The 18,525-nt window shown below is 34.9% G+C and overlaps 2 protein-coding genes and 1 pseudogene across 2 annotated transcripts; 2 read left to right on the top strand and 1 right to left on the bottom strand.

The window, feature by feature from the left end:
* Window positions 1-770: 770 nt before the first annotated feature.
* LOC140973202 (prohibitin-3, mitochondrial-like) lies at window positions 771-2,211 on the bottom strand. Its single transcript, XM_073435823.1, has 2 exons — window positions 1,862-2,211; window positions 771-1,655 (listed from the first exon to the last, which is right to left on the bottom strand). Exons 1-2 carry the CDS (start codon window positions 2,115-2,117, stop codon window positions 1,072-1,074), a joined length of 840 nt encoding a protein of 279 aa, XP_073291924.1. The 5' UTR covers window positions 2,118-2,211; the 3' UTR covers window positions 771-1,071.
* An 8,949-nt stretch (window positions 2,212-11,160) lies between these two features.
* On the top strand, window positions 11,161-12,324 carry LOC140973195 (TLC domain-containing protein At5g14285-like). Its single transcript, XM_073435811.1, has 2 exons — window positions 11,161-12,005; window positions 12,103-12,324. The coding sequence occupies exon 1, from the start codon at window positions 11,319-11,321 to the stop codon at window positions 11,973-11,975; it is 657 nt and encodes a 218-aa protein (XP_073291912.1). The 5' UTR covers window positions 11,161-11,318; the 3' UTR covers window positions 11,976-12,005; window positions 12,103-12,324.
* Window positions 12,325-12,545: 221 nt separating this feature from the next.
* Window positions 12,546-15,041, top strand: LOC140973187 (kelch repeat-containing protein At3g27220-like; annotated as a pseudogene).
* The last annotated feature ends 3,484 nt before the right edge of the window (window positions 15,042-18,525 follow it).

Here is an 18,525-nt window from a genome sequence, read left to right as displayed (position 1 = left end):
GCCAGCAGTTTCCGTCGACTTTTTAAAGCATATACTTTGGTTTTTTTTTTTTAAAAAAAAATACATGTTAATAAATAGTAAATCAATTTGAAATAGTGAAAAAACTCGATGACAAGCTTTATTCTTGTAAGTGATAACCACATATTTCTATTATTTTTTTCTAATTAATCAATGTGTGCAACAACAAATGTTAAAATATCTGTTGCAAAATGTTTTAATTCAATTTATTTACATATCTAATTAAAATGTGTTTTTTTCACAATTATTATTATTATTATTATTATTATTATTATTATTATTATTATGATTGTTTTGTTTCGATTTGATTGAATTTTTTCAATAGAAATATTCCATTTTTTTTGGTTTAGTTGACTTTAAAACTTATTCAAAATCATGATTAACTAAAAATAATATATACCGTGCAATTTGATCAACTTTGTCACTTTGGATTGTCTTGGTTTGATTTATCGGAACTCCTAAAACAGAAAGGGTGGAAACAAAAGAAAAAACAGGATGGGCTATTATATTGAATTTGATTTTGGTATTTAGAAATAGAAATTACATAAAATAAGATATTAAAATTATTTGACGTGAACCTTAATTTTTTTTTCAAAAATGAAAAAACTTCAAAATTGTCACAATTAATTTTTTTTTAAAATATTATAAGCTATATAAAATTTATTTTACCAAACACTTGTTGGAGCTTATAAAACCTCGACAGTCTCGAACCAATTTAGGGAGAGTATAAGAATATACAACACACCGGGGGGAAAAAAAATTTGTCGATTCAAAGAACACTTTGCCAGCAAGCAAAGACCAACTACAAGAAGCACAAACAAAATCATCAAGCATCTCAAACTAAGATTCTAATATAAGATTGGTTCCAACTTTGAACAACATTTGAGAACCAATAATGAAGCACATGGATTACCTCATATGACAAATTTTAAGCCCAGGAACAAAATTTAGCATAATTATCAGGAAACCGATTATTATTGACCAGTTCCAGTAGCAAACAAGGAAATGAACCGATGACAAAAACTGACTTAAAGACAGCTACTGCCCCCATAATCAGCGCCCCGGATTGACTCCAAGAAGCATGTTATTGTTACTAGGCAGGTACATAACATTCCCATTCCTGCTCATGGTAGCAGCATTTTCCTTGGCGGCCTCGATCTTCCTCAGCTCGATCAGCCCCATTCCTGCAGCAGCAGTTGCATCAGAAATCAGCTTAGCAGACTCACTTTCCCCTTCAGCCCTAATAATGGCAGCCCTCCTCTCTTGCTCGGCCTTTGCCACCACGAACTTTGATCTCTCTGCCTCCTGTTGGGCCACCTGCTTCTGTTCCACGGCCTTGGAAAACTCAGCACCATAGGACAAATGTGTGATTGCTACATCATCCAGCACAATATTGAAATCCTTTGCCCTGCGAATCAAACTCTCACGCACAAGGGCAGAAACATGGGGACGTTCAGTGAGCAATTGATCAGCATTGAATTGTGCAACCACAGCTTTGAGAACCTCATTTCCAATGGATGGGAGGACTTTCTCATCGTATTCAAGCCCTAGGGTTTTGAATATGTCTGGTAGGCGGTGGACCTCGGGGCGTGAGAGTACACGCAGTGTCAGATTTACCATCTGCAGATCCTTGGTCCCTAATAATTCGCAATAACAATGTATCGTCCATAATAGAAACAGCGAGAGAAAACATAAATAAGCAGCACAACTCAGCTGGCTATGGAAATGCCAAATTGGTCTCAGCTGGTTAAAGCGGACAAAAATTACATCGACGGTAACAAATCGTAAATAATACTGCAAACATAAAATCTAATCTAGGTTTTGAAAGAAGGAGGAGACATACCTGAAACAGAAGAGAAAGTGTGAGGACGCGTGCGGATGTCGAAGATGAATGGTTTTTGAAGCCAGGGGATCAGAAAGTGTGTCCCTTCCCCGACGGTGTCATCAATAACGCCACGGAAACGATCGAAGAGTACAGCACGTTGGCCGCCGTCGACGGTATAGAGGGATGAATTGAGGACGGTGGCGCCGATACCGAGTCCGAAAGCGGCTCGCGCAATATTCGTAAGGAATGAGACTGCAGCTTGATTGCTACCCATTACTGGAATTTTTGGGTACTTGAGATTTTGAATGAGAGGAAAGATCTTCTTCAGAAGAAATAATTGTCGTTCAAGAAATGTTGACCGTAAAGCTTAAACCCTAAATCAAGATGGGTTTTGGTTTGACCCAACACATATTGCACTGCTAATGTTGGCCCATGTATTTATTTAGCCACAAACCCTCTCAAATCAATTGATTTTAAAATGATTATAAAAAAAGAAAATTTTGATTTGCTTAAATTAAATTTAAAAAAAAATTAAATCAGAGCAAATTTATAATTATACTATTTTTAAAGGGAAATAATAAAATCAGAAATTATAGTATACAATAATGTAGTGAATAACAATAATTACTAAAAAAGATAGTGTATTAATATCAATATTATCATGAGAATCAAACTCCTTATTTTTCTTACATGTTTTTCATATAGTGGTGATGTGAATGTTCTGCTCTTTAGCATCTTTCATATTTGATTTCACTCCTCCATCATTATTTTCCTCTACATTTGCAGAATTCTGCTTCTTTAGTTCCTCATTCTCGGCCTTAATCACTGCATTCACTCCTTTCGGATTTTCCTTAGTATCACTTGATAGTATTTCAAGGACTCGATTTGCTAACTGACTGGATATTTAGCCCATTTGAGCTTTCAACCCTTTTTCCAATCTTTCGAGAAAAAGATTCATTATCTTCATAAAAAAATATGAGGTAGAACCAATAAATATTTCTTTTTCGATTCATCTCTGACCTCTCTTTGTTGTCTGGGCTTCTAGTGAGTTGCATATATCAGTATATGAACAACTACCTCTCGAGCACAAGTTCTGCCGTAACTTGTGCTCATCATGCTATACTTGCGGAGAAGGAAAAACGAATAGTTTACGTTCCTTTCTAATACATAATTCCGGCTATGGAGCCTAAAGCTAGCTAAATAGAAACTACATTATCATTATATTAAGTTAGAGTATTATAGTTAGTTCTAATTAAAAATTGGAACATTTGTTCAGTAAATTTTCATTATAATGAATAATAATTCTAATCCACCTCTTGAATTGCCAGAGATCTTTATTTTTCCTTATATATCTCAATCAAATTCATTGGAAAGATTCGAAATCAAAAAAGGAAAAAGTAAGTGGACCTGACCCATTGAATTATGATTATATCCGCTATTATGATAATCAAATTCGGTAATGGATATTGACTATTAGGATAACAACTAGCTCTAATCTCATGCCCCTATCCAGGGACCTTAATAATGGCCTCATTCTTTGCCCTTGGCCAAAAATGGAAGAGAGGTTCACCGGTAGTTGGTGAATAACAGCGGCTAATGGTTGCTATTACTCAAACAAGCATGAAACGTATGTTTTTCATCCAATCTATCAGCTAAATCTTTCATTCATATTTTATGGAATGGTGATTCAAGTTTTTCACCCTAAGGAATAAGATAGCGTAATGCTTTTGAAGCCTTGTTTCCATCACCAAGACATGTTTTATCATAACATCCTCATAAATTGGTCTTTGATCTCATTGCTTGAATCTTGGAGGTGTTGTAGGTACCAATAATCATTGTTTTCTCACTCGTTGAGGAGCGGGAAGTTGAGGAATACGCGTTGAATTAAGAGCATTCTCAGTATTCTTCCAATAAAAATTAGGATGATTCTTCCATCCTGATATGTATGTTGAACTATATTGATTGGATTGGTGTCTCCATTGGTTTCATACGAAATTCATTGTTTCTTCATCAAAAGTGGTTTTGTCCTCGATGACTATTAATTGGACTTGATTTGCTTGATTCGGTTGAATTTGAGAGAATTTATGGGTCAACCATCAATCTTAGCAGTGAGTGCATTCAACACATCCATTTCAAGGATTTCAGCCTTCTTTTCTCATTTAATGTCTGGCCAAAACCACATTATTTTCAGTCATATTTGAAATTATTTCCAAAGCAACTCGTAGGATCTTCTTGTATAAACTACCATTGGCTGTCGTATCTAGCATGGAACGCACAGAAGGATCAACTCCATTATAGAAAATCTGAACTTGCTCGAATGAAAAGAAACCATGTTGAGGACGCATCATTAACATCTTCTTAAATCTTCCCCAATCTGTATGTAGTTTCTCCCCATCCTTCTGGCGAAAAGATGAAATATCCATACGTAGTTGTGCTAGCTTGGTGTGTGGAAAATACTGAAATATGAATGTTTCCACCAAACCATTCTATGTTGTAATAAAGCCAGCTGGTAGATCCCTAAGCAAATCCACCTACTTCACCATGCAAAGAGAAAGAGAATGGTCTCAATCTTATGGCATCCATTCTCACTCCATTAAAATTGATCGTGTCACATGTAGATAAGAATCCATTCAGATGCGTATTAGGATCCTCAGTCTGCGATCCTCCAAATCACTTGATATTGTATCATTTGAATGATGGCTGGCTTCAACTCAAAATTATTTGCTTCCACAGTAGGACGAGTGATGCTCGAACCATAACCTTCAGTAATTTGCCAAGTAAGATCATAGACAATGTGATCATCCTTCTCGTTGGCCACTGCTTCGATCATTGGTGCATGCTTCAGTTTCAACCTTGTCATCTGGTTTGAATTGTTCTTCCACAACTCAAAAGTATTTGCTTCCACAGTAGGACGAATGATGTTCGAACCATAACCTCTAGTAGTTTGTCTAGTAAGATCATAGACAATGCGATCATCCTTCTCGTTGGCCATTACTTCGATCTTTGGTGTTTCATTTTCAACCTTCTCATCTGGTTTGAATTCTTCTTCCACGTCAGAGTCCGAGGATTGCTCCCTTTGTACTCTACGTCTACGTCGAAAAGTATTCTCATTCTCTGGATCAAAAGGCTTTAATCCATGTTTCCTCTAATAAGGCTCATGCACTGTTAGATAACACGTGGAAATAAAAAAATACAAATAAACAAACTTTAAACTTATGAATATTCATAAATTCAGTAAAATTAAATAAAATATAATATCAAGAAAATAATAAATCCTAAAATTAAATAATTTGATTTCCAGCAACGACGCCAAAAACTTGACCGATGATTTCAGTTAGAAATAAGTCTAGCATGCAAACTAGATCAAGATATAGTAATTGTATGATAAGTCCAAGTATCGTACCCACAAAGATTAACATTTAAATACTAGAATGTAAATTATTTTCCTAATTTAGGCTAATCAAATTCGAGTGAGATGAAATAAATTAATTAAAACTAAATTAAATAATTAAAATAAATTAAATAAAGCAAAAAAATCGAAAATAGAGATGATGGAAGAATAATTTAGACAAAAATTCAAATTCTTAAAAACGACTAAGGCCCAAAAAGTTAACAAGAAAAATTTATAATCTAAGTGTCAAATTCAAATTCAATAAATTAATTACTTAATTCACAACTAAATTCTCAAGATTATTTATTAATCGATTTCTCGAATTAATAAACCTAATTAAATATAACAGTCCAATGTTTTCTAATTGAATTTAATTATATTCAACCGCATTAAGTCGATGTAGAATTTCAGTTTTTCGACCTAAAATCGCACATTGAAACCAAATATTATTTATAGTCAGTTTAACCATGTGTTGGTTGATGTAGTGAAACAAATATTAATCTATTACCTTCGGGTTTTAGGTGAACCAACAAATATGAAATTTTAATTGGCCAAATTAAAAAGAACACATGATAAACGACATCAATCAATGAATCAAAATAAATAATAAAATTGAATCAAACTCAAAATATTTAAATAATTTGTCACGACTCTATCGTGATCTTAATCTATAAAAGTATACACCATAATCAAAACAACAGTGAAAATTCACGTTTAAATTAAAATGAGAAAACATAATCAATAAAGAATAAGAGGAATTCTCAATGATTTTGGCATGCTGAGGTCTTTCTCTAACTTCTGTCTTCTGCCTCCCATTCTGTTATCCTATGTTTACTTCTCTATTGTATGTTATCCTTTCTCATTTTGTGATATCAACTCCAACATTTATATTTTTTTAATGAGCCAAGATTTTAAAAATCCCAAAACTCTCCACGTGAAGCTCTAAGAAATTTGCCACAAAATCTCTTTTAATAAACTGTAAATTCTCATGTGAATGAGTTCAGAATTTTCAAAATGCTGCATTCCTTATCGTTGCTTCCATTGTGTTTTACAAGGAAGTTTTCTCTCTTTATTTGTAATATTTTGTTGTCCTTTAAATTCTTGTAAAATTAAATTATCTCCAAAATTATACTTTTTCCTCTTTTGTTCAAAAGATACAAATATTATAAAATTTTTAAAATCTATATAAGATTCAAGCTTATCAATAATCAAATCTAATTTTTAGATCTAATTTTCACATTATTTTATAATTAATTTTAATTGATATCGATTTTCAGTTTTTATGTGCATGAGATCTATAATCTAAAGTTATGTTTCATCTATAATTTCTGAAGCTGTGTTGGGAATATTCACAAGCCTATTAATATATATTCATTGGTTTCTGAATTCTTCAAACGTAGCTAAATTTTATCACTTTTTCTTAGAATTTTTTAATATTTTGATACTAACTGAAAATTTATGGTTCGATTTCAGCAGGTGATACTAGTTCGAGTGCAGATCTCGAATTTACTCTAGACCTGAAATCACGAAGAGACCGTTAGAAGAGGGCCGTGAGGGTGTCCAGGCGTAGCCCCTCCGACACTCAAGTCAGAGACTGAGAATATAATGAGAGAACAGCTAAGGGTGCTGCTGAAAATCAATATAGTGAATGATCACTGAATTGGACGCTCAAACCTTGTATTTATAGGAGAGTACCTGGGCTTGTTATGGGCCATCTACCTGGGTTAGGAATGGGTCTGGAGTCCAAAGTCTTGATGGGCCCTCTCATGGGTGGGTCATCTTCTTGGGTTAGGGATGGGCCTGAGGTCCAAAATCTTGATGGTTCATACATGAGTATCATATCTTTAGATGATTTACATTAAATAAAAGTTGTTTTCATACTTTGTGTTTTCAAAATCCTTCAGAAATGACGTTCTATCATTTCATTTGCTAACATATCCGAATTTGAAGATCAAAATACTTCTTTTACGTTGAGGTTGTAATCATCTAAGTTGGAAATACAGAGGACGCGGTCTTCGAAGAAACAAAAAAACACAAACTCTTAAATTACACTATGTTTTAATTGTTCTTTAATTCACGTATGTCGTTGAAATTATTTTGACGTTTCTAATTTAAACTCAAACGTAAATTTTTGTTAACATCTCATAAGAAACCATTAATTTGAGGAATTTTTTTGGTGTTTTTGGCGTATTAAAAGTTTGTGAAAAGATCCAATAGAAACACACGTTTTTTATTCTCCAATCGTTCAGTTTGTGTATTGTTGAAATTTTGGGATTTCATCAATTTAGCTTTGCATAAATATTAATTTTCTAGCACGATGTTGTTCATTTCTTCTTTCCTAGAGTTTTTTTGGGTGTTGAATACCAAATCAATGGATATAATTCATCAAGTCTTTAGTACATGTCTGTCTTTTACTTCTTATTTTTTAATATTTAGACTTTTAAGTTTTTGGTTCTCTAACTGTACGTTGGTCTACACCTTGCAATAAAGTTACCCTCGTTATTTTGTGCCAAAATTTTTAAATTTCTTCAAATAGTTTAGCCAGTTGGTTCTAAATTGTCGATGTCAAATCAGGGCGTACAAAAATATTGCTCAAAAGAATTCCAGCAACTCTCATGTTGCACTTAAGGTATTTTTGTCTTATCGTTAATTCTAATGTCTTTTGTATTAATATTTCCAGTTGTATCGCCGTTTTAGTATATGTTACCACAATTTTGGTTTCAAATTTATATATGCGGATGGGGTAAACCTTCATTCATTTCATCCAGATTTTGTGTTACATAAATAGATATCCACCAATAAATGCAAAACAACTTTTAGAATATCAGAGCCTTCGAGCATTTGACGTATTATTATTGAAGATTTTTTCCTAATTATTTTTCAAGAAAAAGAGTTGAAGGAATAAACTCCAATTTGGCCAAAAGCTTGGATAAAAATAATACTCTAAACCGGTATCCTCTCCTTAGTAGCAAATAAAAGAGAGAAAAAAATTTGCATAACTAAACATTTTCGACCCCATATGGCCATCTCAGGTCATCTGGTTTTTTTCAATTTCTTTTCTTTCTTTTTTTTTTTTAACGGTGTTTTTGTCAATTTCTTAAGACTGAACTTAGTTATCATGTAATTTAAAGTTAAATCTTTTGTTATCATTTGATCAAGTGGAAAATGTATGTAAAGAATTGAAAATTGTAATTATCATGAGAATTAATGGTAGGATTTAGTTTTTTTTTTCTTTTCGTTTGATACATTGTAGATGTATCAACTTTATCACTCATTGTGTTGTAATGTTTGTTTTGATTTTTTTTTCAAGCCACAACTTTTTAATACAATATCATGAAACATATAGTTTTTTGTAAATGGAATAATAAGGGGCATAATAATCATAGAGGCTCAAAGTTTGTGTTAACACGTGTGCATCGTCCGCTAATATATATATAAATTCGAGTTAAATCCATATTTAGAATGCGAAAATCGACAGTTGAAGGACGTATTTTATTTTGTTGTAATATAAATAAATAAATAAAATTTATGTTAGAATAAGTACTCTAAAAACTTTTTTAGCATTTTATAAGCGAGAAATTTAAAGTGTGTTGAAACATCCCTTTCTTTTTAACTTTAAAATTTAAATAAATACTAAGGATTTTTTTTTATATAAACATATTCTTCTGACTTCAAAAATATCCAACATAAAAACTAATATTTAAAAATCTTAAATGCATAAAATTCATAAATCACCATTCACAAAATCGTACGTCAATTTTAAAATAATCCAACGACTAAACTTCAAAATAAAGCATAAAACTCTTAATAAAATAATCATCAAAATCTCTACTTTAAAACTTTACATACTAAGCTAATGCGAAAAATAAAAGTCCATCGGGAGTGTACTGTCGGACCCAATCCACTCAACCGTCAGCGCCTCCCTCAAAATCATCATCGCCTGGGGCGTCAGCAACTCTTGTCACTAGGTCGTGGCCAAATATGGAAATACGATCGTCAGGCTCCCTCTGGGGTCTTTTCCCGTAAACGAGCTCCCTCAGGGGGTTTTTCCCTCATGATATCCCCAATCATATATTTTTTGTCACAGTCAATTCACATCCTTCAAAATATTTTTTCTTTCTTTTTATTTATAAAATATCGTGTCCTTCAAAAACAGTATTTTTCGGGAAAAATCGTACCGCCTTTCCGTATATCATAAAAATATCATATTTTCATCATAACCATTTTAAAATATCATTTAGCATGTATAATTATTCTTTGGGACACTGCCAGACCTTTCGAACTACCACAGGCGTAAAATGACTATTTTACCCCTGGACATTGAACTTCCCAATTTTGACTTTTTCTTACTTTTATTATCTCCAACCTTCCCACAGCATCATATAAGCTTAAATTTGACTTCTAATATTTTTCTTAGACGTAAACTCGAGCCTTTCGATTTAATGACTTAATAACTAAACCGTGAAGCGTTTAAAACCCGAATTAATTCCAAACTTCATATTTTCTTCCCAAGCTTTAAACATAAGTTTTTCATCCCTAAACTACCCCGTGAACCACGATTCGACCTACGTAGACCACGGTTTGAGACCCTTACTTCTCCCTAGCTATTTTCGAACCTCTTTCTCCTAAACCAAGCCATCGCACCCAAAAATCTCGAGCCACCCCGAGTCACCTTGGACCAGACCACCAGCCACCCTCCTGGACCATACTGACCCTATTGAACGAGCCCCTTCGCACCCTACAACCTAGACGATGGAAACATCCCAAAACATGCAAGGAAAACCTTAAGTTTCAAGCCTCCACTGTACAATTTCTTCGCTACTGTCCAACCTTTTTTTACCCCTTAAACGACACTTTTTACAATACTTTAATATCCCCTAACAACAGCATGTCCTTTAGAAATCATAACACGTCTCAAACGAGCCAAAAACGTCAAAACTTTGAAACATATTCATCCAACCGTCAAATAATTTGATCAATATAATTTTCATGCTTTAAAACATAAAACACACATATTATGATTTGAATGGTGCAAAAATAAAGTTTATAAATGTTCCTTTGGGTTTAAAACGCTCGAAATACGAATATCGAAGCGGTGGAACGTCGGTGACGAATGAAGGACGATTTCTACTTTTTTTTCTTGCCAAAACCCTACCGAAAACCCACCTTAGGATGCAAGGAAGTCGGGTGATAAATGTTGGAAGAAAAAACGAGGAAGAAAATTGAAGAACGAAGGAGAAAAAAATTTGAAATCTACACTTGCCTAGAACTCCATGTTTCGGCCATTGTTTCGGTGTGTGTGTTAGATGTGGTATGTGTATAGGACTCTTTTAAAAAAAATTTTAAAAAGTTTCATAAATACTTAATTAATGAGCTTAATTAACCCTAGTTTTTTAAATAATTAATTTGGCCCATTAAAATTAATAAAAAATCATTAGGCCTCAAATTAAAATATTTAAAAATATCTATTTCCAAAAAAATCTCTTATAAAATATATAATTTTCTTACTCTCATTAATTAATTTAAATTTGACCTTAAAAATTCAAAAATTCTTAAATTATTTAAAATAAATATTTTCTTAACTAAAAATAAAAATTTAGCTTGGAAATCATTAACACTTTAATCGTCTCCGGTCCTCCGTCCCGTCAACCACCGATATTCGCCTGAAAATCTTTAAATTATGCAATCGAGAAAAAAAAATACAATTAATCATTTAGTCATTCAAAATATATCATTCATGCATCCAAAATCATTTAATTAATATATTTTAGCAATTTAATAATTTTCATGTATACGGTCTACATGGACTTATTTTCGAACGTTGCATATGTATTCAGATAAAATTTTTGTAAAATATTTTTAAAAGTGTTTTTAATTATAATTTTTAAAAAACAAATGCAAAACATTATGAAACGAATCACAATCTTTTTTGTCTCTGAAGATCCATCAGAGCGGCTTCTATTTCTAATGGCCATAAACTAGATTTTTACATAGAAATCGTCGCCCATCCATAGACTGAATAAATAAAACCCCTAAAACCCATCGCCTTCTTCACCTCTTGGCTTGCTTGATGTTGAGAATCAGATGATGGAAGATATAACAAATCTCCCTCTTGCCTTGTTTCTGATAATGTATTTCATCATATACCTCACCGCTTTCTTCATCTTTTTCTGGGCCCGGGCCCCAGACCTAAGGCCCAAAGCTTCCAGTTGCTCCATATCCCTAGCTCACGGCACCCCCGCCGTCTTCTTATCCTCTTACGTCATTCTCTCCGATCCCAGCATCCATTTTCACTCCCCAAACTCCCTACAGAATCTCGTTCTGGAATACAGCATTGCCTACTTCTTAATGGATCTCCTCCACCCGTTGGTCTTTTCCTCGACCGACGTTCTCTACATCGACCACCATTTGTGCACTCTCTTCGTCTTCTTAATATGTCGCTACGTCGCTTATCATGGGGCCTTTGCGATTCTCGTGCTTCTCATTCTGGCGGAGGTCACCAGCTTCTGCCAGAACCTCTGGACTCTAGCAGGTGCTCGACGATCGGATCTCAAATTTGCTGCCATGCTCTATGATTTCTTGTCCCCTCCTTTTTACGCTTTCTACACGATCATTCGGGGTTTTCTGGCGTCATATTTTGTGTATCAAATGCTTGTTAGAGGGGCTGGTCACGGTGCCATACCCCAATGGGTGTGGATATCGTGGCATTTTTTTTTTTGTGATTGTGGCTATTTCAGTTAGTATACAGTGAATTTCGAATCTTTGGGTCGAGTTATATAGGGAAAGAAGAAAAGAATCGGTGAAGAAAGTGGTGTAGCTATGTCATTAAAGTTTTAGTTTACCGTGGATTTCGAATCTTTGGATCGAGTTTTTTTGGATGCTTTTACTTAATCGAGTGTAATATTTTATACAATGATGCAATGTTGGGTTGCTAATGTGTTGTCTGAATAAAGTTTTAATTGTTATTTCACAGACGTGTCTTGATAATCATTCAGCATCATCTAACTTTTTTTTGGCTTCTTTGTTAGCCATGTTGCTAGTAAATGTTATGTGAAATTTGGAAACCCCTTGTTTCTCGAATTCTGCATTACTAGCCTAGCTTGTTTGTGAGATCAAATGCCTTATCTTTTGACTTATGGGGTGAGGTTTTTGCATTCTCCAAGGTCATCAAAATACATGATCAAAGGGGATAGTGATTGTGGATTTGATATATCAGTCTCCTTTCTGCTGTAAGTAGCCTTTAAATTGTTACGATACTGCAAATGGTTTTCCCAAAACAAATTTGTTGTGATCAATTTGGGCGAAAAAAAAGTATTAGTTACAAAAAAAAACATTTGTTTGAAAACAAAATTACTCTATTTTTTAAAAAAAAGTCGAAGAAAGCAATTTTTTAAAAATATGGTCTCTCCTCAACAAATGTTCATTGTATCCGTATATAAAAAAATTTGTTTAAAGACAAGTTAATTGCTAAAGTGTTCTTTAAGGTATATATGACAAACTTATTATCATAAATCAATTATATGAAAATGTAAACCTCCAACTTTTGGAGTCAAATAGCAGGATGGAGAATAGAATCAATTAATAGGGCAATTGAATGATGGGCACAAGAACTGATCTTGAACTTTTGTGTGGTCTGACCCAATATATTTGGGCTTCGCAATATCATGTATGAATCCAAATCCCAATGGAACAAAAAATAACTACACCTTCCTCCCCATTAGATTCTTTCTCCTCTTCTCCGCATGTCATACATTATTGTTGAATGATGACATTACATGTGCTTCATGACAAATCAAGATCTGCTGGCCAACAACACAATTTCCTGAAAGCCATCGTCATTTTATCGATTGTATTTCTTGTTGGGGTGGCTTTTGTGGTGGATTATCTCTGGGCCTCATCTTCTTCTTCCTTGGCATATTTAACAATTGCTACGAGAATGGCTCGCCATAGTAACTATATTTTCGATCCGCCAAACACCACAGACGATGTTGAAATCCAAAAGGTCGAATTTTTTAATTCATGATATTTGGATGTAGATGATTTTAGCACATGTTTGGATGATTACAGATCGGAGACAAGATATCAGCTACATTTGCCGATTTTCCAGTTCCATCATTAGAATGGGAGCAGATGACAACAGCCTCTGTGCCTCGTTTGGATGGTATCACAATACAGATAAAGAATCTTTTTGTTCGTCGGTTATGGAACCCTTGGCTATGTAAAGTTTCGATCCATCTTTTCAATCATTATACACACGCAATCAGGCCTGGAACAAAGTATATTCTTGCTTCAAGAATGAATTGAATCTAGCGTCCTTATCTTTTTAATACTAGGTGCATTCTTATGATGGTGTCTACAAATTTACGGATAAAACTTGGAGCGAAAGGTTTGACATACCAAAAGAAATGGCAAATTCACATTTGCGCTGGATATCGTCTCCAAAAAGTGGAATAGCTTGCCACTTTTACCAGCTCCTAGGTATGTACTCCATTTACTTCATTCATCCCATCCGGTGAGACCTCAGTACGAATGTAATTTAAGGATCACGAGACATATGTGACTAAAATTTCTGCTGGCTTAGAGCCTAGCTAATAAACGATTCCAATTATGCTCCGGCTACTCAAATTTGGAGGGGAAGACTCCATGCAATCGATGGAAGAAAAGAGAATCGCTATACACCCGGAGTAGACCATTGGAGTCTTTTGGTGAAGAATGGTAAAGCGATTGAGAAGCAATGGCGAGAGCAAGTGCCCAAACCCCGAGGTGGACCTCATGGGTATATGAGAATATTGAATATCGTTTCATTCATACTTAGCTTCAAAATTATGTATAGCACAAATCTGTCGAACGTAATTGTTGGTGTTTCGATAGGGCTTGCATTGTTGTCGATGAGAAGCTTTATGTTATTGGTGGTCGAGAGGGTGATTTTATGGCAAAACCATGGTCGCCTATATTCAAATTCTCTCAGAGGTATGAGGTATTTGAGTTACATATTGCTACTGTTCTTTGGTTAATTTCTCAAGATTTCTATCTTGCTCCCAATGTTGCTTTACGTAGCGTATGAGGATGTGTATATGCTTGATGGTGAAATGAAGTGGAAAATTTTGACCCATATTCCGTAACCAAACTCCCATATAGAATCTTCTTGAGTGGTTTTGAATAACTCCATAATTATCGTGGGAGACAACTGAGAAACGCCCGGTGACTAAAAGAATAATCTTGGTTGGGGAGGTTTTTCAACTTCATTTGGATACACTGGTAATGTTCTTATTTATTGCTAAACGCTGATGGTGTGTTGAGCATATCTATCTTACTCGAGCAAGGATTCAATTGTGTTTCCTCCAGTTAATTTTACAGACATGGTCTATCATTGGAAAGCTTCCATATCGCATAAAAACTACATTGGCTGGCTTCTGGAATGGGTGGTTCTATTTTACGTCTGGATAGAAAGACCGAGGACCAGATAACCCTCAACCAAGAAAAGCAGTCGGAGAAATGTGGAGAACCAAATTTCAGTTGTGATATGCTTTTTCTTGTTCCCACTCATTATTCCAATCTATCACACACAATTCATGTTTTAGGGGGTAAGGAGAGAAGTTGTCGGATCAGTTGGATTTTCTGTTGAGGTCAGTTGGTCGGATGAAACATGTCAAACAGTGTTGTTTTATTTATTTATTATTATTACTAGAGTGAGAGGAATGCTTGAGGTTAGAGAGGTCGTCATTGTTATGATTTTTTTCTCACATAAAAGATGCAATAATTAGAAATACTCAAATACATATTGTATGTTCATTGATATCTATTCATCTTCTAGGTGAATGAAATGAATTGAGTCATCGTTGGCTAAAGTGGAGTGTCTGTTTCATGGACAATTCATGCCCCACAATTTGACTTGGAACACTCGGCATTGAATCAAATGAATTACTTCATGGACCATTTATCCCCGAAAGGTTAATACTTAGTAGTACTGTCAAAACGGGCAGCGGGGCAGGCCGACCCACAATCCGTCATTAGGTGGGGCAAGGCCGGTTACGTTTTGACACTGCTAATACTTGCGTCAAATTCCATAGGCGTGGCTACACAATTGAAGTGGGTTTACCCCAGACGTGGTTAATTTTTCTTGAATGAATTCCTTGATATACTTATACTGCCTTTCATTTTAGGACAGATAAATCTTATTAAATGATTTTATTCATTTTTGGGACAATTTTTTTCGTTAATTTGAATTGAGTTTAACAAATTGAGAAGTCTACTGGACGAAATGAATGAGATGATCGACAAACAGTTTGACAACCGACCCTCCGCTGTGGATCATCTAACTCCCCATTCAATCCATCTCTGCATTTATCTCATTTGGTGACACCATCTTGATTTCCATGTTTCGCCCCAGTTCGTATGTAGTGATCTCTACGAATGTCCTTTCCTCTTTTTGAATTCGTATATATTTCGAGGGCAATGTTGTCGGTTCCCAATTAAAGTACTTTACCATTTAATGATACTTGTATATAGATAACCATTGATGTTTTGAATGTAACTACCCATACAAGACCTAAGTTTTTCCAGTGCTTTCATCTCTTCATACGTGTATTTTAATGCTCCGAGGGTACTTTTCTTACTAGCACAATTTGAACAATTAATGTGCAACTATACAACGTAAAGCAAAAGAGGGGTGTTATGCATGAAAATGGAATGCAACAGCCAAGTATTCCAGAAAAAAACGAAGCTATCATGACTTCCATTAGATCCACCTGAAAAGTGTAAGGTTGTAACATAACTCTCCACCTCTGGTAGTGGAGTACGTGCCTATTCAAATCTCGAACCTAAGACTTGTAGGACAAGTATTTGGATTAAATAGACTTAGTACCAATTGAGCATCGGTAGGGTAGCTAAACCAACTCTCACATGAGCTTTTGGCGGTTCATTCATCTAGCCATAAACTAGAGCCACTTCTAATTCTACGATATTTTCTTCATTCTAGACTCTTTCATTTCCATGTAAAGATAATTTCTTTCACGAGTACGTTCACCCACTCCGTCAAATACGGATATGCCCCCGTGGGCGTCATTCACTATACATAAAAAGAAAATGATGTTACAAAGATACACACCCAAGTTCCATAACTTTTGGTCCGTTATTTCAATAATGATTTTCCTATCCCTAGAGAGAAAGATATTTTCCTTTTGGGCTGTCGATTATTATGTCTTTCCTCGTCTCTGGATGTCTAGGTATCCACTGAGCTCAATTAGTACCAAGTCTCTTTAATCCATGTACTTGTCCTGGAGGTCTTGGGTTCGAGAGTTGAGGAGGCATACACTCCACTGCCAGGGGTGGAGAGTTTCGACAATATTTCAAGATAGATTTAGATGATAGAATTTGAATTTGTTGTTTTTCTTTTGAAATTTCAGAGAAAATGGAAAAACCTTAAGAGAAAACCCATTCTTATCGACCTTAAATCATGTGCAGCTAAGGTGGTGGGCACGGGTGCACAAGTTCTGGCGCGGCCGCGTGCTTGATGCTATTCGGAAGGAGTTTGGCGCTGGTGTGAGACTTCCTCCGTGGGTACGCGCATTGTTATTTTCGAAACTTTATTTTACACTTCGAATTAGCAAGTCACCGACATTAAATTGCAGATCTATGTTTTGGATTTCATTTTCTGTTGACATCAGTCAACAGTCAATTTGAATACCGAACATGAAAGTTATGCTCGTTCTACTAAAATGTGTCAGTGCAAGAACGTAAATACACACGACACACTTCGGGGTGATTTTGCCCCCATTTTCAAATGGATTTGGACAAAACTATAAATATTAAAGTTTTAGTGCTATGTATTAGTTTTATAATAAAATGTGTTTCATTTCATTTGAAATAATACTCAGATTATTATGCTAGAAACTGTAACATATGTCACTTCTCCATTGTGGTTCACCATACTTTTCAAACATAAATCAATTACTAATACAATCATTCATTATCACAACATATTTTCTCACTTTCATTATCAATTATACACTTTATATACTCAATAATATCACAAACATCGTGAATTATCGATAATCGAAATACAGTTTATGATAATATGATGCGAAGTTCGTACAAAAATACATTGATATTCACATGTAGATGTGCTCATGGATCCCGGGTATTATAAAAAGTGAAAACCTAACACCGACATAAAGTTGTAAACCATACTTGAAAACAATATTCCCAATAAATAGATCCCTTTCCTCTCCACGAGATCCAGATACAATTATATTCTTCCCAGCATCAGAAAATTGGCAAAAAAATTCAAAAGTACATATTTTGTGTCACAAGAAGTTATATACATGCTTTCCAGGAAAAAAGTAAAACAGTGAGTATCAATTCATTTGTTGAAGATCAGCAAACGTTTTCTAAGAGGAATCACTCATTTCTGAGTTGTCAAAGCCACCACCGAATGCGTAACGTTGGATATTGAAACTAAGTTCGTGTTCAATGACAGAAACAAAAATTAAAATTTGAATCTCTAGTTTGGCAATAAAATGGACAAAGTCACTCAAATTCACTTGGCGTAGCAGGGAAAGAAACAGAATCAGGAATAACGCCTTACCAATAGTCTCATTCCCCAAAACCCTCTCAAGTGTTACGACCAATGAATTAGGAATAGAAAATGCGACATCACCTTCATATAACAACAATATTATTTTGTCTGTGTCGTAATGTAGCTTACATAAAGAGGCAATGGTAAAGTTAACCTGAAGATCTTCACTGGCAGCCACGAAGTGAACGATCGTGAGAAGGTCTATCTTTAAAAACATCTTTGCAAGGAGGAAGTCCGTTCCTATGCATCCAAGACTATAAATCCCCGTATAATTCCCCTTCTTTTCTACTTGTAATATCGCTCGATTTAAGCATAGTCTCCGAGTTTGAAGCCGCGAACATGTTTCAGCGTGCATTCGGCGAAACCAAATGATGAAACTGTTCTGATGCTCCCTAAATTTAGTACAACTTGACGGATCCGAGCTCACCCATAAAAAGACTCGGAACCTATCTGCCATCCAAGCCCACAGATCCCCAACCCTATCAGAAGTCCAAGCCCAGGATCCCTAGCCCTATCAGAAGTCTAGGCTCAAAAAAAGGTCGGGAAATCCGAGCCCACATAGAATCGAGAATTCTGAGCCCCGATGCAACTAAAGGATATGAAGATATTCTCAGAGATAGATAAGGGCCCTGATAAATCCGGGATTCGGGTAAATCTAGTCAGGATAAAGCAAGAGTCCTAACCGTCGTCAGGATAGAATCCTATTGTTTGAAG

Source organism: Primulina huaijiensis, chromosome 1, assembly GCF_012295235.1.
Source record: "Primulina huaijiensis isolate GDHJ02 chromosome 1, ASM1229523v2, whole genome shotgun sequence".
Classification (NCBI taxonomy): domain Eukaryota; kingdom Viridiplantae; phylum Streptophyta; class Magnoliopsida; order Lamiales; family Gesneriaceae; genus Primulina; species Primulina huaijiensis.
This window is presented reverse-complemented; position numbering and strand designations above follow the sequence as displayed.

What these genes read in the sequence shown, in the direction of transcription:
- LOC140973202 (XM_073435823.1), bottom strand. Translation starts at nt 2,117, where the DNA reads ATGGGTAGCAATCAAGCTGCAGTCTCATTCCTTACGAATATTGCGCGA. An exon ending in CACTTTCTCTTCTGTTTCAG is followed by an intron (nt 1,656 to 1,861) that starts GTATGTCTCCTC and finishes GCGAATTATTAG; the next exon opens with GGACCAAGGATCTGCAGATG.
- LOC140973195 (XM_073435811.1), top strand. Translation starts at nt 11,319, where the DNA reads ATGATGGAAGATATAACAAATCTCCCTCTTGCCTTGTTTCTGATAATG.